General features: G+C 42.5%; 1 protein-coding gene across 1 annotated transcript in view; it reads right to left on the bottom strand.

The window, feature by feature from the left end:
• COG7 (component of oligomeric golgi complex 7) overlaps positions 1–24,681 on the bottom strand; it is an 89,273-nt gene that overhangs the window by 25,568 nt on the left and 39,024 nt on the right. The window contains exons 8-11 of the mRNA XM_025916899.2: positions 16,154–16,281; positions 14,827–14,981; positions 9,331–9,447; positions 2,718–2,783 (exon numbers count right to left, since the gene is read on the bottom strand). Coding sequence (XP_025772684.1) covers positions 2,718–2,783; positions 9,331–9,447; positions 14,827–14,981; positions 16,154–16,281 — 466 coding nt within the window. The remainder of the gene's footprint in view (positions 1–2,717; positions 2,784–9,330; positions 9,448–14,826; positions 14,982–16,153; positions 16,282–24,681) is intronic.

The raw sequence follows: 24,681 nt of genomic DNA, 5'->3' as shown, positions 1-24,681 counted from the left end.
ATGTCTTCTCATCATTGGAATGGGCTATAAGCAGGTCTTGGGAATGTCAGATAATTAAACAGTCCTCGACCTCAAATAGCTCAGAGATTAACCGGGGAGTCCAACCTCCATCAACGTGGCAGGAGAATGCAGTCAATATGCACAAAGGAGGGAGAGACTAACGTTACACTTCCATCTGCTTCTTCAATTCATTTCCTTTCACAAAAAGTTGTTAGCCACTTCTTCACAAGCCATGGAAACCTGTAAATTTACAACGGATCCCCCAAACCTGATTTCCCACTGAACTGAGACCTCATCCCAGTGAAAACACCACTGGGCCAAAAGTTAAGTGGTGGGTGCTGCAAACATGCAGAGGGGCCGTAGCAATCTCCCTGGCATCTCACCCAACTTGTCCAGTGCAAGAAAAAGCCTTCTAGTGGCACTCAGCCCATAAATCACAAAATGATCCCTTTCTGCGAGGTGATCTTAAGAGCCCAAGAGCCAATGTCACTTTTGTCGCTGAAGCCATCTGGAGCGTTTCCAGCTACTGACTCTGCCACCCAGGGGGTGGTGGGGAGAGGAGTGGCCCTTGGGCCAAGTGGAGTCTGGGCTCCCCAGGGGAGACTGACAGGCAGATAAGTTTTATAGGCAGCTGCCACACGTGGCCTCCCTGATGGGAACACAGATGATGACTGTCACTCTTTTCCCTTTCCAGGCTCAGTGCTTTCAGAATGATATCGCCTCTCAGAGAGGCTCCCTTGGATACACCCAGTCTGTTCTCATCTCACGCCAAAGCTCAGGCCAGCCTTTCAGCTTCTCTGGACTGCAAAATGCAGGTGGAGAGAGAGGCTCATCCTTTATCTACCATGTCCCCATTCAGCTTCCTAACCAGATTTTTCTTTTCCTTCTAGAATGTAATATTCACTTTCATTAAAAGATTAAGGAAAACCTATGTGTCCTGATATGGAAAGATGTCTGCTTTACACATGCAGAGAAATCCAAGTCCAAGGAGAGACGCTAACTTGTGAGAAAGACAGTGTGGGGGTGACACACTCTGGACGGCTCAGCTGACGTCCAGGTTCCAAACATGGCCTCGTGTCGTGGTTCCATGACCTCAGACACAGCTATTTCCACAGATCATTTATTTTTACTTAAGTTACTACCTGTGCCAGACTCCATGCCTCGATGTTTCTTCGTCTGTAAAAATGGGGATAAGAACAGTCCCTACCTCTTTGGCCACTGGGAGGATTAATGACTTAATTCATGTAAAGTCCTCAATGTCAGAGCTCAGTAAATTATGGGTGGGGGGAGATGTTAATAATGTTTCTTCTAGAGAGGATTTTTCACGCGAGTAGAGTTTTCATTTTTATTTTGCATACTTATGAACTGTTTTAATCTTTGCAATGAGTTGGGGCCAGGCTATAATCACTACTGAAATTAATAAAATAAGCTACATGCCTTTCTTTCAAGTACATAAATGTGACATTTTCAGCTCTTCCTAGGATGCCTCTGAAAACCCTGACCCACTGGCCCTCCACCACAGGCTCCCCCACAGTATGTGCCTGTGTGCATGTCGGCACGAGTGTGTGCAGAGGGTTATTGGTTACTGCATTTATATTATCTACACACTCCACTATATGCCTGGGGTGTCCGGTTTTATTCATTCCAGGAACTCACATAATTTCTGTGCTGGGCTGTTTGGGAGTTATAAACAGTTGCACATCCTAGCCAGCTATAAGACAGCTGCCCAGAACGAAAACCACTGTGGGAGATTGTGGGACTTGAAGACGGTCTGTGGGCTCAGAAATGAAAGAAGACAAGAAGTGGCCAAAAAAAAAAAAAACCAAAAAACCAAAAACAGCTGACTTGGAGCACTGACTCTGTTCCTTAGCAACTCATCCCTACTTCCCACGGGGTGGATGTGTTGTTGTGTACACCCCACACCAGCCACACCCCCCCCACCCCCCGGAGCTTTCATTTCACAATAGACCACTGCCAGAAATTCCTTCCTGTCCGGATTGCTTTAGGACAATAAAGAATTATCCCAGAAAGAGGTGATGGGGCTGCTGCTAGGCCCTCACACAACTGTACGAAATAGATTTCTTCCCCCAGCTCCTGGAAAACACAGAAGTCAGCTGTCCCAAGGGAATGGGAAATTTAGCTGGAAGAAAGAAGGAAGGAAATTTGGGAGTCTGGAGCCCTCTGAGTCTCGGGAAAACTCATCTGAAAGGGGCCACTGGAGGGCAATGGAAAACCCTGGCAGGTATCAGAATAGAGAAAGGGGTCAGAGTTAGGGGAGAGAAAGGACACCCTCCTTCAACACACACCACCCCCGGCACCACAGAATTCTGCAGAACCCGGAAGGCTGGCTGGATTAATCCCGATTCTACGGGCTGCCCCAGGTGAATTCACCACCACCTACAATGCTGTTTCTATGGAGAAATTTATTGTGAGTCCCAATAACTAACTTACAAACAAGCAGTGGGAATCCAGCCCAATTACAATTTGGAGACAACATGTACTGTAGTTTCCTCACTTGGGCTGAAACTTCCATATCTAACCAAAACTTTGTGACCACTGCCAAATAGCTCAGAGCCTTGCCCTTTTTAGGTGCTCAGTATTTGTTAGTCCTCGAGCTGTGTGGCTTCCAGATTTGACCATATGTTGTCATTGCTGTGCTGTGCGTTCTGTCTGGTTCTTCCCAAGAACCCAGGGACTCGCCCACAGCCCTCACCTACCTGTTTGCTAGCTGCTGCTCGAAGTCCCCACATTGCCGCAGGAGCTCGCCACAGGTAGCTATTATCCTAAACAAAACAAAAGGCACTTCAAGTTCAAGTATCTGGAATGTTGACACAGGACAAACATTATCTCATTCATAAAAATTCTAGCTATTCACTCCTTTTGGTGGGGCTGGATTCTGGAAAAGTGGTTAACCATTTGACAGTCTACCTGATGTGTTTTACTAATTAGTAATTCATGGAGAAGGTAAAAGTGACCCCCTTCTAATGCCCTCAAGTCACAGGCCTCTCTGCTTCGAATCACAGTTCTGTCTACAGGTCAAATGATCTTACATTTCCAAACTACTGAGGAGCTCTGGGGCTTCGTCCTTAAGAAAACGGGTTGGAAACACTTCCTATCTAAAATTTAAAAACCAGGGCACCTGGCTGGCTCAGTCGGAAGAGCATGCAACTCTTGATCTCGGGGTCGTGAGTTGGAGCCCCACATGAGGTGCGGAGATTACTTATTTAAATAAATTTTTAAAAACTTTAAAATAAAATTCAAAAATCAACGATACATTTAAAAAATCATTCACCACAATTAAGTGGGATTTATTCCCAGGATGCAGTGGTGGTTCAATATTTGCATATCAATCAACGTGACAGATCACAAGAGAAAGGATAAAAATCACACGATCAGGGGCGCCTGAATGGCTTAGCCGGTTAAGCATCCGACTCTTGATTTTGGCTCAGGTCTTGATATTGCAGTTCATGAGATCGAGCCCCATGTCAGGCTCTGTGCTCACAGCACAGGGCCTGCTTGGGATTCTCTCTCTCACTCTCTCTCTCTCTCTCTCTCTCTGCCCCTCCCCTGTTCACACTCTCTCTCTCAAAACAAATAAACATTTTTTTTTAATTTTTTTTTAATCTTTGAGAGAGAGAGACAGAGTGTGAGTGGGAGGGGCAGAGAGAGAGGGAGACACAGAATCTGAAGCAGGCTCCAGGCTCTGAGCTGTCAGCACAGAACAGAGCCAGATGCGGGACTTGAACTCACGAACTGCGAGATCATGACCTGAGCCAAAGTCTGACAGTCAACCAACTGAGCCATTCAGGTGCCCCCAAATAAACATTTTTTTAAAGTCATATGATCATCTTAATAGATGCAGAAAAATCATCTGACAGAGTACAACATCCATTCATGATAAAAACTCTCTAACAAAGTAGGTTTAGAGGGAGCATACCTCAACATTATGGAGGCCATTTTTGAAAAACCCACAACTAATATCCTCAATGATGAAAAACAGAGAAGAGCTTTTCCCCTAAGGTCAGGAAGAAGACGAGAATGTCTGCTCTCACCACTGTTATTCAACATAGTACTGAAGTCCTAGCCTCAGCAATCGGCAACAAAAAGAAATAGAAGGCATCCAAATTGGTAAGGAAGAAGTAAAACTTTCACTATTTGCAGATCACACAATACAATATAGAGAAAACCCTAAAGAGTCGACCAAAAAACTGCTAGAACTGATCAATGAATTCAGTAAAGTCAAAGGATACAAAATCAGTGCATAGAAATTTGTTATATTTTTTACACTAATAATGAAGAAGCAGAATGAGAAATTAAGAAAACAATCCTATTTACAACTGTACCAAAAATAATAAAACACTTAGGAATACACTTGACCAAAGAGATAAAAGACCTGTACTTTGAAAACTATAAAACTCTAATGAAAGAAATTGAAGATGGTACAAATAGAAAGATGTTCCATGCTCACGGACTGGAAGAAACAACATTGTTAAAATGTCTCCACTACCGGAAGCAATCTATAGATTTAATGGAAGCCCTATCAAAATACCACCAGCATTTTTCATAGAACTACAACAAATCATCTTAAAACCTGAAGGGAACCACAAAAGACCCCAAATAGCCAAAGCAACCTTGAGAAAGATGAACAAAGCTGGAGGCATCATAATTCCAGATTTCAAGATATACTACAAAGCTGTAGTAATCAAAACAGTATGGCATTGGCACAAAGATAGACACATAGTTCAATGGAACAGAATAGAAAGCTCAGAAATACACCCACGCATACAGGGTCCATTAATCTACAACAAAGGAGGCAAGAATATACAAAGGAGAAAAATAAATCTCTTCAACAAATGGTGTTGGGAAAACTGGACAGCAACATGCAAAATAATGAAACCGGACCACTTTCTTACACCACACACAAACATAAACTCAAAATGGATTAAAGCTTAAATATGAGACCTGAAATCATAAAACTTCTGGGAGAAAATATAGGCAGTAATTTCTTTGACGTCAGCCATAAAAACATTTTTCTAAACATGTCTCCTCAGGCAAGAGAAACCAGAGTGAAATCAAACTATTGGGACTACACGACCAAAATAAAAAGCTTTTGCTTTTTGTGAAAGTAACCATCAACAAAACAAAAAGGCAATCTACTAAATGGGAGAAGATATTTGCAAATGATGGGCTAATATCCAAAATATATAAAGAATATATACAACTCAACACCAAAAAACCCAAATAATCCAATTTAAAAATGAGCAGAGGACTGAATAGATGTTTTTCCAAAAAAGATACACAAATGGTCAACAGACACATGAAAACATGCTCAGCATCAGTCATCACCAGGGAAATGCAAATCAAAACCACAATGAGATACCACCTCACACCTGTCAGAATGGCTACAATCAAAAATACAAGAAATAATAAGCATTGGCGAGGATGTGGAGAAAAAGGAACCCTCCTGTGATGTTTGTGGGATTGCAACTGGTGCAGCCAATGTAGAAAACAGTATGGAGTTTCCTCAAAAAAGTAAATATAGAATTACTATATGCTCCAGTAATTTCACTACTAGCTATTGACCAAAAGAAAACAAAAATACTAATTCAAAAGATATACCCACCCCCATGTTTATTGCAACATTATTTACAATAGCCAAGACATGGAAGCAACCCAAATGTCCATCCATAAATACCATATACACTTGGATAAAGTGTACGTGGTATGTATGTATATATGTATGTAGATATTTATACATACACCTATATACACATACCTGTATATATATACATATATATACAGGTATGTGTATATAATATATATATATATACACATATATATAGGTATGTGTATATAATATATATATATATATATATTATATACACACACACCACATACATGTATGTGTGTGTATACACACACACACACACACACACACACACACAGGACTATTAGCCATAAAATAGAATGAAAAATCTTGCCATCTGCAACAACATGGATGGATCTAGTGGGTATAACGCTAAGTGAAATAAGTCAGTCAGAAAGATACCACAGGATTTCACTCATATGTGGAATTTAAGAAACAAAACAAAGAAAAAAAGAGACAGAGTTGTAAATACAGAGAACAAACTGGTGATTGCCAGAGGGGAGATGAGTAGAGGGACAGGTGAAATAGATAAAGGGGATTAAAAAAAATTAAATTTAAATTTAAAAATCAAAATTCATTACTTAGTATTTGTTAGATGTCTGCTATTTACAAGGCAAAGAAAACTATTTTGATACTAGAAGTTATCTCTCTGATCACATGAAAGGCAGATGAAGATTAATCCACTTGGCTTCTCAGAGATAAGCCTGAATGACCATCATACCTGTATTTAATAATCCTTTAATTTTCAAGTAATTTTATGCTGGGCCTCCAACTCCAGGTGCTGAGTCCTTCAACACCAAACTATAATGTCAGGACAAATCCAAGGATTAAAAAACATCTAAAGTCTAGTTAATTTTTAACTTTCTCTAAAAATGCCTATCATCACCGGGGTATCTAGGCATTCCATCATAAGAAAGGTTTATGAGAAAGTGAAATATTCCACTTTTCACTTGCCTCAGGTACAACAGAATAACCTTGTACATAGTATTTTCTGGTGTACCAAGCCACCAACGACGATAGGGGATACAGTTAGCATCTAGAACATTAAATTTCATCCCCCCAAAATAAAAGTCCAGATCAGAGCCCATGAAGAGATGATTCCTGGGAGGCCCTGGATCAGAGCAGATCCAGGGTCTGGATGTGCCGGATGTGTGGGCCACCATGCTGAGACCTACAGGTGGCACCGGCACCCTGTGCACACTACCTAGGCCAGGGGTCAGGCAAGTGGGTGAAGAGCAGCCTCCCTCTTCTGAATGTACATCCCTGAAGAGCAGTTTTAAGGAAAAGAAATTCTTTTTTTTTTTATTTTATTTTTTATTTTTTTTAATTTACATCCAAATTAGCATATAATGCAACAATGATTTTGGAAGTAGATTCCTTAGTGCCCCCTACCCATTTAGCCCATCCCCCCCACACCCCTCCAGTAACCCTCTGTTTGTTCTCCATATTTATGAGTCTCTTATGCTTTGTCCCCCTCCCTTTACATTATTTTTGCTTCCCTTCCCTTATGTTCATCTGTTTTGTCTCTTAAAGTCCTCATATGAGTGAAGTCATATGATATTTGTCTTTCTTTGACTGACTTATTTCACTTAGCATAATACCCTCCAGTTCCATCCATGTAGTTGCAAATGGCAAGATTTCATTCTTTTTTGATTGCCGAGTAATACTCCATTGCATATATATATATATATATATATACACACACACACACACACACACACACACACACACACACACCCCCCACATCTTCTTTATCCATTCATCCATCAATGGACTTTTGGGCTCTTTCCATACTTTGGCTATTGTTGGTAGTGCTGCTATAAACATGGGGTGCATGTATCCCTTAGGAACAGCACACCTGTATCCCGTGGATAAATACCTAGTAGTGCAATTGCTGGGTCGTAGGGTAGTTCTATTTTTAGTTTTTTGAGGAACCTCCATACTGTTCTCCAGAGTGGCTGCACCAGCTTGCATTCCCAGGGAAAAGAAATTCTTGATTGCTTTTGACCTCGGCCTAATAGTAGAGCTACTACCATGCACAGTAGTGGGAGAGCAAGGGCACAAGAGGACATATGGCCAGGCTACTGGGACTTCAGCTGTCAGCCCCAGGAAGTGAACCCAGTGCTTCTAGAGCTTCCAAGCTTTAAGCGATATTAGAAATCTGAACTGGGGCACCTGAGTGGCTCAGTCAGTTAAGTGTCTGACATCAACTCAGGTCACGGTCTCAAGACTCACGGGTTCGATCCCCACGTCAGGCTCTGTGCTGATAGCTCAGAGCCTGGAGCCTGCTTCGGATTCTGTATCTCCCTCTTTCTCTGCCCCTCCCCTGCTCACATCTGTCCCTCTCTCTCTCAAAAATAAAACAAACATTTTAAAAAAATTAGAAATCTGGTTTATGTTAAAACTGGTTTTTAAATGTTGAAAACTCACCCAAAATTTTTTAAATGATGTGATCAAACAAACCATGTCCGTAGGTCAGATCTGGCTCCTGAGGCAGTCTGCACCTTCTGGCTAGAACTTTCAAGGACCAAACCTTCTTAGGCCACTGCTGATCACATTCCCACCAGGCCTCAGGGCTTGGGGCAACAGGGGTCTATCTATTGGCTCACAGGTCATAGGGGCTACCCCAGAATCTGGCCCTGAACAACCATTTGGGAGGGTCACCTCAATGCCTGTCATGGAACTCTTACATGGTCCTTTTCAGGCCAGATAATGCTGCCTTATCACTTAGTGGTATGGTGCTTAAACCAAAAACAGGATCTGGGCACCTGGCTGGCTCAGTCGGTAGAGTGTGTGTGACTCTTGCTCTCAGGGTTGTGGGTACGAGCTCCCCACATGGGGTGTAGAGATTACTTTAAAAAATAAAATCTTAAAAAATTTAAAAAAATAAATAAAGATAATAAAAACAGTATTCAATCAGCTGTATATTTTCTAATATGCAAGTTCTAAGTTACTTTAGGCCTGAAAAAGTATAGGCTAAGGGGAAAAAAATCTCACAACAAGTAGAAAATGTGAGTCACCAAAGGAGATAAGGAGCTCATAAAGACTGTTTATGCATTAGGAGTGAGAGAAGTCCTTCTGGTGCTGCTGTTGCTGTTGTTAGTTTTAACTGGCTTGTTTTTAGAGTCTAGAGGTTTTGCTTAAAAAAAAAAAAAGGCAGTGAAAGATGAAAAAGAAATGAACCCCTTACAAACACATTCATCATTTTTACATATTATATGATGCATGCTTATGCTTACTTACTACACGAGGCACATGCTTAAATTACAGCCCTCGGGGCACCTGGGTGGCTCAGTTGAGCATCTGACTCAATTTAGACTCAGGCCATGATCCCATGGCACATGATCCCAGGGGATTGAGCCCCTGCTTAAGATTCTCTCCCTCTCTCGTGGCGCCTGGGTGGCTCAGTTGGTTAAGCGTCCAACTCTTGATTTGGGCTCAGGTCATGATCTCACGGTTCGTGGGTCTGAGCCCCACTTCGGGCTCCGTGCTGGCAGCGCAGGGCCTCTTGGGATTCTCTCTCTCTTTCCTTCTCTCTCTGCCCCTCCCCCACACGTTTGCATTCTCTCTCTAAAAATACATAAATAAAAAACTTTAAAGGTTCTCTCCCTCTACTCTCCCTGTCCCCGACTCACAACTATCTCTCTCTTAAATAAAAAATAAAATCACAGCCCTCATTTTACCTAATGGAGTTCTGAAAAGCTGTCCAATCTTCTTGAAAAAGCGAGTTGGGAGGAATATCATCCAGCTTGCACTTCTTTCGTATCGACTGGAGAGTACTGGTGAAATCGGACACGTACCTGTGAGGAAAGAAAACAAAACAGACGGGGATGTCAACGTCAACTCCTATCTGAAGACGCTTGGAATTACGTGGCTTTGGACAAATGGCCAAGGACCTCAAGACCGTTTTGTAGAGGCTCCTGCTGGCTGAGCGGTCCGACTGCTTATGAACTCTGACCACAGAAGGGTCTCCTCTGTATGGCAGGACCATCTTTCTCACCTGGAAGGGCAGCTTTAAGGGAGATGCTCAAGATAAGGAAGGGGAGAGCCACTAAGATGAAGATTCTGGTGACTGGACAGGTGAGAGGTGGGGCTGGTCAATTACTCCCTGGCCCAAAGAATTGTCCTGAAACATCACCGTCCCACTAGGATACCTGATTATCACCGAGGACACCATAAAGCAGCTCGCCAAAGTCCCCGGTACTTCTGTGGCATTCTTCCCCACCCAAATCTAGATTAAGCAGCCAAGCTCCATGGCAGGCAAGAGCCCACCTTTAATGGCACAGGAGCACGAAACTGGATTCAAAGCTGAAGACCCTCCCTCATCAGACTGCTGTTTGCTCCTGCTGTATACCACATGCTTTCCCTCATGGGAAAGGTTTAACCAGACAGCTTCTTTCACGTGTGTGTTCGAAGCACGTGCTGTCACTAGGCTGGAAGCTCCTGGAGAAGAGGGACTATCCCTTTGTGGCTCATAACCGTTCCCCCAGAAATTAGCACAGGGCTGGCCATAAAAGAGACACCTGGGAACAGTTCCTGAACGAATGCCAGACTGGCAGTGTGGCCTTGGCAAAGTGTGTGGGTGTCTTTGGGCCTCAGCTTCCTCATCCTTAATGACGTCTGCTAAATTGCCTCACAGGGTTGCCGTGATGATAAAATAAGATAAACGAAGTAATATACACAAAAGTTCCCCAGAAAGTAGGAAATGCAAGCTGATGTGGGGTGGTGGTGCCTTTGAGGACGTACAGCTCTTGGAAAACGAACGAACAAGTGCAGGTCCTTGCGTATCAGGAAAGGGTCAGGGGAGGTCCTGTTCTCTGGAAACCACGAGGCTCCCTGAAAACCTAGGCCATCTGTGTCCCTCACAAGAAGCCTGACCTCTCTCCCTCCCCAAAGCATTAGCTCGAAGCGAGGAAAGTGGGATGTGACGCCCAGGGCACAGGCCTGAAGAGCAAGCTGGTGTGGGGGAAAGAAAGGCCACAGGCAGTAGAAACTGCTTCAGACCTCTGCGCTGACTACAAGTGACACCGCGGCCCCCTGGACACGGGCCCGAGGCTTTAGAGGGGAGAGCCATGAAACCGATATCCACCCACGGCACCTCCCCTTTGTACCAAGAGGAGGGACAGCTTTCTGTCAGTCCTTGTGGGAGGGGGACGGGCCTCAAGGACCAACAGACGGGGGAGGGCGGGAGGAGGGACGCTGAGGAACACGGCTGTGCTTCAGCCGCAGGAGGTTAACCGACTGTGCCACCGCCCCGCACTATGATGGAAAAGTCTTAGAGGAGCATGCCAAGCAGCGAGGCCCTTGCTCTGCAGGAGCTCAGGACGGCATTCTGGGAGGCCGAGTAGGCAGTAGAGTACTGGGGGAGGGGGTGTCCATCGGCCACAGTGTTCACCACATCACAGTTTTGTCACATTTGTTCCCAAACCTTCCGATTCTCTCTCACAGTAAATGTTCCTGGGGGTCCCTGCCACGTAAGAGTCGCTGTGTTAGGGGCTCTAATACATGCTTTCACTTGATACCCACAACTGCCATGAAGATGGCCTCCTCAGTTTACTCAGCGAAAAGACCCCGAGGCTCCCAGAGGCCCCAACCGGTAAGCATCAGAGCCAGGGCTAAGCCCAGGTGGCTCCGACCCCAAAGCCCACACTCCTGTCGTAGTTGGGAAGCCCTTGATTCTGAAACCCCTTCTCAGTTGCTATATCCTATGGCTTTACCCTAGTTCAAGTTAGGCCAGCCCCCTCTAACCTCCCCCATGTGCCCCTGCCGTCCTTAATGCCCTCCCCATGACTGAACGATGTCCCCTCCCAACCCTGCTCCAGTTAGCTTCACTCTGATTGTCCTAATTTTACAAACAGCAGCTACTGGGGTAGCTTCAAAATCTTCCCTTCTAGAGGGGACCTAGTTTCACCACATACCCTATATACAGTTTGAATTTTTAATATAGATCTATGTTATTTTTTTAATAAATTTTTTTTAATGTTTTATTTATTTTTGAGACAGAGAGAGACAGAACGTGAGCAGGGGAGGGGCAGAGAGAGAGCAAGACACAGAATCCAAAGCAGGCTCCAGGCTCCGAGCTGTCAGCACAGAGCCCGACGCAGGGCTCGAACTCACAGACTGTGAGATCATGACCTAAGCCGAAGTCAGACACCCAACCAACTGAACCACCCAAGCGCCCCATGTTTATTCATTTTTGAAAGACAGAGAGAGACAGAACACAAACAGGGGTGGGACGGAGAGAGAGGGGGACACAGAATCCGAAGCAGGCTGCAGGCTCCAGGCTCCAAGCTGTCAGCACAGAGGTCGACACGGAGCTCGAACTCACAAACCAAGAGAACATGACCTGAGCCGAAGTTGGACGCTTAACTGACTGAGCCACCCAGGTGCCCCTGTTATTTTTTTTTTTAATGAAGTAACCAAAATAACCAACAGAACTGGAAGTAAAAATATCACTCATGAGAGCTGAAAGGGGCAGGGGATAAGAGAGAGGAACTTCCTTAAATAAACCCAGTCCCTCAAGATACAGTAGTTAAGGTTGAGGGGCGCCTGGGTGGCTCTGTCAGTTAAGCATCCAACTCTTGATTTCAGCTCAGGTCATGATCCCAGGGTTGTGCGATCGGACCCCGAGTTGGGCTCCACACTGAGTGTGGAGCCAGCTTAAGACTCCCTCTCTCTCCCCCTCCGCTCCTCTCCTCCACTCCTGCTCTCCCTCTCCAAAAAGAATTTTTAATGTTTTATTTATTTTTGAGAGAGAGAGAAAATGTGAACCAGGGAGGGTCGGGGGGTCAGGAACAGAGGATCTGAAGCAGGCTCAGCGCTGAGAGCAGCAAGTGGGAATGGGGGCTCAAATGGGAACAGTGAGCAGAAGTCAGAGACCTCAACCGGCCAAGTCACTCAGGCACCCCCCTTCTCTAAAATTAAAAAAAAAATAATAGTTAAGGTTGATAAAAAATTTTTCTTTACAGAGGGAAGAGCTGAAAAATCTTTCATCTATATAAAATTTTTAATGTTTTATTTACTTTTGAAAGAAAGAGAGAGAGAGAGAATGCAAGCAGGGGAGGGGCAGAGAGAGAGGGGGACAGAGGATCCAAAGCAAGCTCCACATTGACAGCAGCAAGCCCAACTCTGGCCTCAAATTCACGAATCGTGAGATCATGACCTGAGCCAAAGTCAGACGCTTAACCAACTGAGCCACCCAGGCAGCTGACATCTTCTTTTAAAAGAGTAAAAGCAAAATGTGCAAGAGTGGGTATTTCTGAGCAGAAGGACTAAGGGTAGAAAGGAAGGGAAGAAGATTTTGACTTTTTAATACTTTTTTGTATTCTAAAAAATTATTCTACAGCATTATTTTTGTTATTTTATAGTAACATTTTTATATCTCGATAAAAAATTCTTTCCATCCACAAAGTCCTGGCTGGTGCTGGAGACAGAAAGTGGTTTTGTCTGATTAGACTTGTCGCTCATGCTTCTTAGAAAAGTGAACGCATCTGGGCTCACCTGGCTGCACCTCTGTCTGAGAGCAGGGCGTGGGTCCTTGGCAGCCCTAACGTCTACACTGGGAGCTGCCCTCCGGAGGTGGTAACTGCCCACTGCACCACGGACCCCAGAGCTCACAGGGGCGTGCCCAGTATTTCTGGAATGCCAAAAGCTCCCCTAAAATTTACTACAGGAAAACAGCATTCAGTTCAATTAAAAAAAAAATTTCTCGAGACTGAGGGTGACTTCATTCTAGAACAAGCTACCAAAGGAAGGTCTTTGGAGAGCCTAAGAACATATTTGTCTCTAAGTGGGAGACTGGAGCAGACCGACCTGAGGGCCCTCATGCCTCAACTGCACGGGTCAGAAAATCCAGCCTTATGCTGCTTGCTCACTTGTTCCTAACTCAGCGTGGTTTAGTGTCCTCTTCTTTCTCTCCACAGCTCTGTTGCAATGGAATTCACACACCACACAATTCACCCATTTCAAGAGTACAATCCAGTGATCTTAGTGTAGTCACAGGGCTGTGTGACCATCACCAATCAACCTTAGAACATGTTCATCACCTGAAAAAAAAGCCCTGTATCTTTTGGTATTGAACCCCCATCTCCTCCAAATGTCCACCTCTCCTCAGCCAGGGGAGAATCTATTTTCTGTTCCTACCCACTTGCCTGTTTTCGATCCTTCATACAGGTGGAATCATACAGCATGTGGTCTTTTGTGACTGACCTCCTTCACTTAGCATGATGTATTTCTCTCATTTTTATATTTTTAGCTACACAAGAAATGCATGACTATATGCTTTTTTAAAAATCAGAAAATAACAAATAAAGCTAAATCCTCTATGAATACCACCCTAGTCCTTCCCTCCTTCCCTACCTCCCCAAAGATAACAGATGTTTTGAGTTTGTGGACTAACCTTCCAGGCATTAGAGCTCAGCAAACCTTTTTTCTGCTAAGGTCCCATTATTTTAGGTTTTGAGGGTCCCAAGGTCTCTGCTCTAACTACTCACTTCTACCTTCATAGACCATAGATAAGGGAATGGACATGGCTGTGTTGCAATAAAACTTTATTTACAAAAACAGAAGGCAGGCCAGATTTGGCTCATGTGTTAAGAGTTTGTTGACACCTCTTCTACAGGAATATACAATGCATGTTAAAGCATGGAAAAAAAAAAAAACAAAAAAAAAAAAACAAAAAAAACACAAGATCCAGAACAGGGATTGGTACTCTAGGCTATTTTGTAAGTGAAATTTTCCTGGAATACAGCCATGCCCATTCATTTATGTGTCATCTACCGAAGTTTCTATTGACCATAAGGTCCAAAAGCCTAAAATGCTTATCATCTGGCCCTCTGCAGAAAAAGTCTGCTGAACCCTGCTACGGAAATTATACCCTATTTTTTGTATGTTGTTTTCACATACTGTATTAGACTCTACATAGGATTCTGCAACTTGCTTTTTTTTTTTCACTCAATGAACTCTATCAATGTTGATATGTGTAGCCCTATTAATACTGTAACTGCCAAATAGAGTTCCCTTGTACAAATATACCATATCTTATTTAGCCATTGCCAAATTCATGGCCATTCAGGTGCTTCTCCAGGGCTCACAGGAGGAACACAGAACTCACGCATTTTCAACTGGGGCAGAGAGCGCCCTCCGGAGTAGCCGGCCCTGTCCCCACACCCCAGCCTTACTTGGCAAAGAGGGATTTCAGTGCTGTCAGCAAGCCACAGGTCCCGAGGCCATTGGTGAATCTGATGCATCTGTCAACAGCTGCAGAAGCCAGAGCGAAGAGCTTGTTCACAGAGTGGCTCAGCTCCTGCACACAGTCAATGACCTCCCCGTGCTCCTGGTCAGCAAATATGGACAAACGAAAGCTGCCTCAGGCTCGAGAACAAATGAATAGACAACATTAAGATGGAGGAGACCTCCAAACCCCTTCGCCCGTGGTAAAACCACCCAAGTCAGGTGGCAGAAACACAGCGCCAAGCGGCAACAGCCCTCTGGGAGCCTGACCCAAGGGGAGGAAATCGATGTGGCCCGTGAGATCACACATGTGAACTCCTGCCAGAAAAGCAGGATCAAAATCCTGTATTTTTCATCTCTTTCCTCGTTTTCTGTGATTAAGATGGCATCTCCCCCCGGCTCTAAAGCTAGAATTCAAATTCTCCATATCAGACACTCCAGAAGAATGTAGGAAAAGGAAAATGCTTCCTTCAGGGGCAAGAATGTAACTGAGGCGGAACGGACTTTCTAGGCATGTCCCTGGAAAACAGAAAAATGGCAGGAAGCAGCAGAGTTTAACTAGTGTGAGATCTACTCTTAAATGTCAACTCGCTTCATGCTAGATAACCTTAATATTTGTAATGGGAATGCCTTCTCTTCCCCTCGGAGGCCCGCACAAGCAAACCCGCCCCTGGGGCAGGGTCCATGAATGTACAGTTCCTGTGCCCATTTCCATATACTCCTTAGACAAAAGACTGCCATAATAAGAATTTGTCAAATCAGGGAGATCATCAACTTATCCCCAAAAGAATTAAGTCTCTCATTCTGCTGGACCTTTACTTGATATTTTAAATAGAAAATTGGTAGCATATCTGTGGTTTCATTTTACACTTGGATTGAAAACCCCACAAGGTGGGGCGCCTGGGTGGCGCAGTCGGTTAAGCGTCAGACTTCAGCCAGGTCACGATCTCGCGGTCCGTGAGTTCGAGCCCCGCGTCGGGCTCTGGGCTGGTGGCTCGGAGCCTGGAGCCTGTTTCCGATTCTGTGTCTCCCTCTCTCTCTGCCCCTCCCCCGTTCATGCTCTGTCTCTCTCTGTCCCAAAAATAAATAAAAACGTGGAAAAAAAAAAATTAAAAAAAAAAAAAAAAAAGAAAACCCCACAAGGTAATTAAGAGCCTGTTTTTGCACACCTGTTCCCACTCTTTGCACACCTGATGCCACCTCCCCACTTCACCAACCCTGTGGCTGGCAAACCGTATAATTCCTCGATGGCCACCGGCAGTACTAGGACATTACCAAGGGCACAGCGCTGATCTGGATGAGGATGTTCTTCTCTTCCATGTCGCCATACTTCAGTTGGTAAGGTTTGTATGGACCATATACAGCCTCCACCAGCTCTGTGACTTTCACCAGGTTGTACTCATCTTAAGGGAATCAAAAATTAAAATTGATGATGAACAAAGAGTCAGAAATTGCTGGAAAAAAAACAGGTGAAAGATACTGTACGGGAACTTTTCCGGTCTCATCTTGGGGTGACTACATTTTGTCAATTTGCTTTTGTTGTTCATGGAAGTTCCCACAATCACTTCAGTAAATATTTTCATAAATGTGAGCTCTATGTATTATCTGTCCGGGGCACTATTTAAAAAAAATGTTTAAGGTTTATTCATTTTTCAGAGACAGAGAGAGATAGCGGGGGGGGGGGGGGGGTGGGTAGGGGCAGAGAGAGAGGGAGACACAGAATCTGAAGCAGGCTCCAGGTCCGAGCTGTCAGCACAGAGCCCAATGTGGAGCTCAAGCTCACAGACCGTGAGATCATGACCTGAGCTGAAGTTGGATGCTTAACCAACTGAGCCACCCAGACGCCCCACAGAGCACTATTAAAGCCACCAACCCCCCTCGTTCCACAACCTGTCATGGTCAAGAATCCTTTCAAATGCTAACTCTAGCCAAGGTCAAGTTGCAGAAGTGCTACAGAGAAAAGGCTCTGCAGGAAGAACACTTTTCCAGAACTTGCAACCCCATATACTAGGCATTCCAAAAAACTCCTATATTCAATACATAAAAAAATGCAAAGCATGTTTGTATCAAAAATCAAAACAGGCATATTGCGGGGCGCCTGGGTGGTGCAGTCGGTTAAGCGTCCAACTTCAGTCAGGTCACGATCTCGCGGTCCGTGAGTTCGAGCCCCGCGTCAGGCTCTGGGCTGGTGGCTCGGAGCCTGGAGGCTGTTTCCGATTCTGTGTCTCCCTCTCTCTCTGCCCCTCCCCCGTTCATGCTCTGTCTCTCTCTGTCCCAAAAATAAAAAAAAATAAAAAAATAAAAAAAAAAAAAACCAGGCATATTCCAGGACATAGCAATTCAGCTTCCGAGTTGAACACTTACCCAAGTGACTTTAGCATCTATTAATAACCTTTGCCTGATGATTATAAAATGTTGATTTCCTGGAGAGTCTGGGTGGCTCAGTCGCGTAAGTGTCCAACTCTTGATTTCAGCTCAGGTCATGATTTCACAGTTCGTGGGTTCAAGCCCCTCATCGGGCTTCACACTGACAGTGCAGAGCCTGCTTGAAATTCTCTGACTCTCCCCCGCTCTCTCTCAAAATAAATAAACTTTAAAAAAACTAAAATGGTGATTTCCTAATTCCCTCATTCTTTCTACATCTATATGCAGGCCTTCTTTTGTAAAGAAGAGATTTTCCTCTTTCTCTCTAATACAATATTCCTGTGAACTCGTGGATTCATTTTATATTCATTGTGTCATGATCCATCATTGTTGTTATTCACTTTGATGTTCAAGTTATTTCAAATTTGGTCATTCCAGGCTGCCTCCTTTATCTTTTTGAAACATCCATAATCAGTCTTTGAGTGTATCAGCTGGGATCCAAAATCTTTTCTATAGCCTGCAAGAACCCACAAGGACTGACCTCAGAAGGTGAAAGAGGGAAGCAGTGAAGAGTGAAGGCTCTCCTATCCAAGTTCTCTTGCCTCCTACTTATGTGACTATGTGCCAACGATAGAACTTTCAACACCTGTTCCCTCAACTGTACACTGGGGTTAATAATGGCATCAATCTTTGGCACAAAAACAGACACTCAGATCAATGGAACAGAATAGAGAACACAGAAATGGACCCACAAACGTATGGCCAACTAATTTTTGACAAAGCAGGAAAGAATATCCAATGGAATAAAGACAGTCTTTTCAGCAAATGGTGCTGGGAAAATTGGACACCAACATGCAGAAAAATGAACCTGGACAACTTTCTTACACCATACACAAAAATAAACTCAAAATGGATGAAAGACCTAAATGTAAGACAGGAAGCCACCAAAATCCTCGAGGAAAAAGCAGGCAAAAACCCCTTTGACCTCGGCCGCAGCAACTTCTTACTCAACACGTCTCTGGAGGCAAGGGAAACCAAAGCAGAAATGAACTACTGGGTGGGACCTCATCAAAATAAAAAGCTTCTGCACAGTGAAGGAAACAATCAGCAAAACTAAAAAGGCAACCAATGGAATAGGAGAAGATATTTGCAAATGACGTATCAGATAAAGGGTTAGTGTCCAAAATCTATAGAGAACTTATCAAATTCAACACCCAAAAAACATATAACCCAGTGAAGAAATGGGCAAAAGGCATGAATAGACACTTCTTCAAAGACGACATCCAGATGACCAACTGACACGAGAAAATGCTCAACATCACTCATCATCAGGGAAATACAAATCAAAACCACAATGAGATACCACCCCACACCTGTCAGAATAGCTAACATTAACAACTCAGGCAACAACAGATGTTGATGAGGATGCAGAAACAGAGGATCTCTTTTGCATTGGTGGTGGGAATGCAAGCTGGTGCAGCCACTCTGGAAAACAGTATGGAGGTTCCTCAAAAAATTAAAAATAGAACTACCCTATGACCCAACAATTGCACTACTAGGCATTTAGTGAAACAGATGTGCTGTTTCAAAGGGCATATTCACCCCAATGTTTATAGCAGCACTATCAACAATAGCCAAAGTATGGAAAGAGCCCAAATGTCCATCGATGGATGAATGGATAAAGAAGACACACACACACACACACAATGAAGTATTACTGGGCAATCAAAAAGAATGAAATCTTGCTGTTTGCAACTACGTGCATAGAACTAGAGGGTATTATGCTAAGCAAAATTAGTCATAGAAAGACAAGTATCATATGACTTCACTCATATGGGACTTCAAAGTACAAAACAGATGAACATAAGGGAAGGGAAGCAAAAATAATATAAAAACAGGGGAAGGACAAAACATAAGAGACTCTTAAATACAGAGAACAAACAGAGGGTTGCTAGAGGAGTTATGGGAGGAGGGATGGGCTAAATGGGTAAGGGGCTTAAGGAATATACTCCTGAAATCATTGTTGCACCGTGTGCTAACTTGAATGTAAATTATAAAAAATAAATAAATTATAGAAAGAAAAAAATGGCATCAATCTTACAAGGCCTTCATGGAGATTACAAAAAATCTCTGTGTAGCATGTGATAACACTTAATGAATGCCAGCTGTCTCTATTGTTACTGCCCAGCCTTTCCTCCTTCACAATTCCCCTGGCCTCCAGCCTTCTTGTGCTTCCTCAGAAGCACTGGGCTCCCTTCTGGTCAGTTCTGTCTGGAAGGACCTTTTTTTCCCTTACCCTCCTGCATCTGGTCACCTTCCATTCTTCTTTCAGGACTCATGCAGCTGAAGTCACCAGGCTCAATCAGCATTGTTTGTTCATATATTCTCCTAGAACCACTCTGCTTTCTTTCAAAGTACTCATCTCATTCTGTAATTATATACCTATTACTATGATAATTTGGTTATCTCCCACCAGACCAGATGTTGTGTGAGAGCAGGGACTGTGTCTGGTTTTGCTCAGTGTTCAGCATTCCAGTACCAGTTCATTTGTAGTTGAGTGAATAAATTAAATACGTTGTGACCTATCCATAAGGCAGTCATGAAAAATAACTGGACACACACATATATATAAAACACACACACATAGTTGAGAACCAGAGTTCTCACTGTACAAGAAGAGATGCAGAAGGTAAAGTGGATCTGATTTAGAAGGATCAGTATAAACTGGAGATATATATTTCCTAGCTCTGTCCACCAAAAGGACCTGGAACCCTAGCAACAATGAGCACCCTTGGTGTCCAGACCTTGGTTTCTAAATACCATTTCCCACTAAAAGAAACCTGGCTCCTCGGAAAACATAGGTCTGAGGCAGGAAAAGTAGGTGTTCCTGGAATTATTTGTGCCAAACAGCAAGGAAATACTCAAAGACTGATGGGGACATGTCAAAAAGATACAGGAGGCAGCCTAAAGGGGCAACTACTGTCCAAATTTGAAATAATTCAAGCATCAAAATGAATAATGGCAACGGTAAATCATAACACAATGAATAAAAAAAGAATCCATGAATTCATAGTGATATTAAAGTAAAGAAAGGGGGGTGCTTGGGTGGTGCAGTTGGCTGGGTGTCCGACTGTTGATCTCAGCTCAGGTCATGATCTCAGTTTGTGAGTTTGAGCCCTGCATCAGGCTCTGCAATGATGGCATGGAGCCTGCTTGGGATTCTCTCTGTGCCTCCCCCACTTGTGCACACATGCTCTCTCTCTCAAAATAAATAAACAAAAATTTAAAAAAATAATAAAGTAAGGAAAGGGGGCACCTGGCTGGCTCAGGAGGAGCATGAAACTCTTGATCTCAGGGTCATGAGTTTGAGCCCCACATGGTGCAGAGATTAAACAAATAAAACTTTTAGGGGTGTCTGGGTGGCTCAGTCGGTTGGGTGTCCCTTCAGCTCAGGTCATGATCTCACAGTCTGTGAGTTCAAGTCCCACGTCTGGCTCTGTGCTGACAGCTCAGAGCCTGGAGCCTACTTTAGATTCTGTCTCCTTCTCTCTCTACCCCTCCCCCACTCACACTCTGTCTCTCTCAAAAATAGAAAACATTAAAAAAATTTTTTTAAATAAATAAAACTTTTAAAAAGTGAGGAAAGAAAAAAAATCTCTTCTTTACAAAATAAGGTCTGCAAATAAATGTAGAAGGAATGAGAGAATTAGGGAATTGCCATTTTTTTAAACATTTATTTATTATTGAGAGTCAGAGAGAGATACAGCATGAGCATAGGAGGGGCAGAGAGAGGAGGAGACACAGAATCCAAAGCAGGCTCCAGGCTCCGAGCTGTCAGCACAGAGCCCAACGCGGGGCTCAAATTCACAAACTGCAATATCATGACCTGAGTCAAAGTTGGATGCTCAACCGACTGAGCCACTCAGGTGCCCCGAGAGTCGCCATTTTATAATCAGTAGTGTGAAAATTTATTCAGGCAAGATTTATCAATGGATGCTAAAGTCACTGAGTAAATGTTCTTTGAGGATTAGTATTTTCCTATCAGCTCAAAGCATCACCCCATGAATTACTTATTAATTACAAAGAGGAAGAGGTACCTTTATAATAGAGAGATCTACTGGATACACTAGATACATCTACCAAGTGATTAATCCAACCATCACCAATAATTGCACATTATGTGTCTCCTGATGTGATGCCACAGGAAATACACATCATCATCATTGTAGTATTCTTGCAAAAATATTTAATCTAAATTTAATCTTCAGGAAACAATCAGACAATTCCAGAATATGGGACATTCCACTAGAAAATTACACTGTATTCTTCAAAGATGTCAATGTCATGAAAGACAAAAGAGAGGTGGGATGACTGTTTCAGATTAAGAGTTTAAAGAGACAAGACAAAAATAAATAAAAAAGAGACAAGACAACCAAATACAATGTATGCACATTGATTGATCCTAATGGGAGGGAGAGGTGGAGAAGCAGCTTATAGAGACTTGTGGAACAAATGGAAAAATTTGTGTATTAGGTGACAGTATTGAGTCAATATTATATTGGGGGGGCTAATAACAATAACAAAATATTCTATTAAAAATATTTAAAGGGACACCTGAGTGGGTCAGTCAATTAAGCGTCTGACTTCAGCTCAGGTCATGCTCTCATGGTTTATGAGTTCAAGCCCTGCATTGGGCTCTTTGCTGTCAGCACAGGGCCAGCTTCAAATCCTCTGTCCCCCTCTCTCTCTGCCCTCTTCTGTCTCTCTGTCTCTTAAAAGTAAACATTAAAAAAGAAATTAAAAAAAAAACTAAAGGATACAGAGACCCTCTCATTCATGCAGAATCAGTACATATATATAACACAAAATACGGTTTCTAAATGGTAGACTAAGAATGACCTTTTTCCTTCTTTGTGTTTTCTGGGTTTTTCTATAATGAATACCTATTGCTTATTAATTATAAAATCAACTTAAGCTATTTTATAAAATTAGTTTTTCTATTACATAATTTACATATTTCTAATAATACCATGTACATGCATTAATTACTAAAATAGAAACAATGTTAAAGGCAAAATATAAAGTTAGAAACTGTATCTGTAGGGGCACTGGGGTGGCTCAGTTGGTAAAGCATCTGACTTTGGATTCTGTGTCTCCCTCTCTGCCCCTCCCCTGCTCGCGCTCTCTCTCTCTCAAAAAATAAACAGTAAAAAAAGAAAATACATCTGTAACATACTTGATAAACAATAGGGAAAAAATCCTTACTACATAAGGATATCTTGGGATAGACACCAAATTTTTAACAGTGGTTATTTCAAGCAAGCTGGGTTTTATAGAAGACTTTCATTTTGTGTTACAGATTTCTATAACACGAATTTTTATAACACGTACTTTGTTGCTTTCAATATTTAATGATACATTATTTTAAATAAATTGCTCTTATAAATTAACCCAAAATAAATTAAACTCCAAAAACTGAAAAATAGGCAAACGAATAAGCAATTCAAAAAAGAAGTTAATAATATAAATTTAAAAGTTGCTAGTAATAAAAGAAATGAAAAATCACAATGAAATGTCATTAACTGTCTAAGAACCTGGCAATGATGGAGAAAAACAAGTAGTGTCCAGTGCAAATAAGGACATGGGGGATGGACACCCTCAGTCACTATTGACAGACACGAAAATAGGGAGAAACCTTCTCAAGAGCAAAATATGACAAACATCTTTAAAATGTTCACTTCTTGGCAACTGTAATTCTTAAGCTTATCCTAAGGAATAATCAAAATTTCGGGGCTCAAAATTAATGTGCTGGACTATTCATAATAGTTTTATTTATAATAGTAGATAAAATAATTAAAGTAAGCCATACTTACAAGTGGTCATTAAAAAATATGTCTTTGGGAATGCAAGCTGGTGCAGCTACTCTGGAGAACAGTATGGAGGTTCCTCGAAAAACTAAAAACAGAATTACCCTACGACCCAGCAATTGCACCACTAGGTATTTACCCAAGGTATACAGGTGTGCTGTTTCGAAGGGACACATGCACCCCCATGTTTATAGCAGGACTGTCAACAATAGCCAAAGTATGGAAAGAGCCCAAATGTCCACTGATGGATGAGTGGATAAAGAAGACGTGGTATATATATACAAGGGAGTATACTCAGCGATCAAAAAGAATGAAATCTTGCCATTTGCAACTACGTGGATAGAACTGGAGGGTATTATGCTTAGTGAAATTAGTCAGTCAGAGAAAGACAAAAATCCTACGACTTGACTCATATGAGGACTTTAAGAGACAAAACAGATGAACTTAAGGGAAGGGAAGCAAAAATAATATAAAAACAGGGAGGGGGACAAAGCATAAGAGACTCATAAATATGGAGAACAAACAGAGGGTTACTGGAAGGGGTGTGGGAGGGGGGATGGGCTAAATGGGTAAGGGGCATTAAGGAATCTACTCCTGAAATCACTGTTGCACTACGCTAATTTGGATATAAATTTAAAAAATAAATAAATAAAATAATTTAATTTAATTAAAAAAAAAAAACAAAAACAAACCCATGTCTTGGTCCTGGACAAATGTCAGAAACTGCTATACCTGGGTATGGAGCAAGTTTAGTTCAGAGGCAATTAAAAAATGCTAATAGGCCAAAAACAAAAAAGGCAACAAATAAAATTAAATACACGTTTAAAAAAAAAACAAAAAACCAGGTCTTGGGAAAACATTTAATGACATTAAAAAAAATACTCATTATAGGGGCGCCTGGGTGACTCAGTCAGTTAAGTGTCCTACTTCGGGTCAGGTCATGATCTCATGGTTTGTGAGTTCGAGCCTCGTGTCAGATTCTGTGCAGACAGTTTGGAGCCTAGATCCTGCTTCAGATTTCGTGTCTCCCTCTCTCTCTCTGCCCCTCCCCCACTCGCACTCTGTCTCTCTTTCTCTTTCCCTCTCAAAAATAAACACTAAAACAAACCCTATCATTATATTATTTTGAGCAAAAAAAGATAATTTAAGTTTGTATGCAACCATTATTTTAAAAGATGTATATGTGTGTAGGTGTATACGTGTATATATTTTTATATGTATTTGTGGAAAATGTGTATTTATATTTGAATTACTAGCAGAAAATACAATGGAAGGCTGCCAGAGGCTCTCTGAATGATGAGGTTGTGAATCATTTTTACTCTATTTTATTTTTGGGTGTTTCCAAAGTATTTTTAAATTAAAAAAAAAATACTTTTTTGGAAACCTTGATAGGAATCATTAAAAATCTAAATTTCCATGGCTGACTAACAAAGCACTTGTATGCATTATTCTTTGGAGGGTGGTTCTCTCTTCTTCAGTAATGTCCATCACCAGTGGGAGGAAGGCAACCTGCCCTTTTGCCCTACCTTCATTCCACTCTGCTCCAGCAGGCTACATGGCCTACACTCTAGC

This window comes from Puma concolor, chromosome E3 (assembly GCF_028749965.1).
Source record: "Puma concolor isolate L17-30 chromosome E3, mPumCon1.1.hap2, whole genome shotgun sequence".
NCBI classification, from domain to species: domain Eukaryota; kingdom Metazoa; phylum Chordata; class Mammalia; order Carnivora; family Felidae; genus Puma; species Puma concolor.
This window is presented reverse-complemented; position numbering and strand designations above follow the sequence as displayed.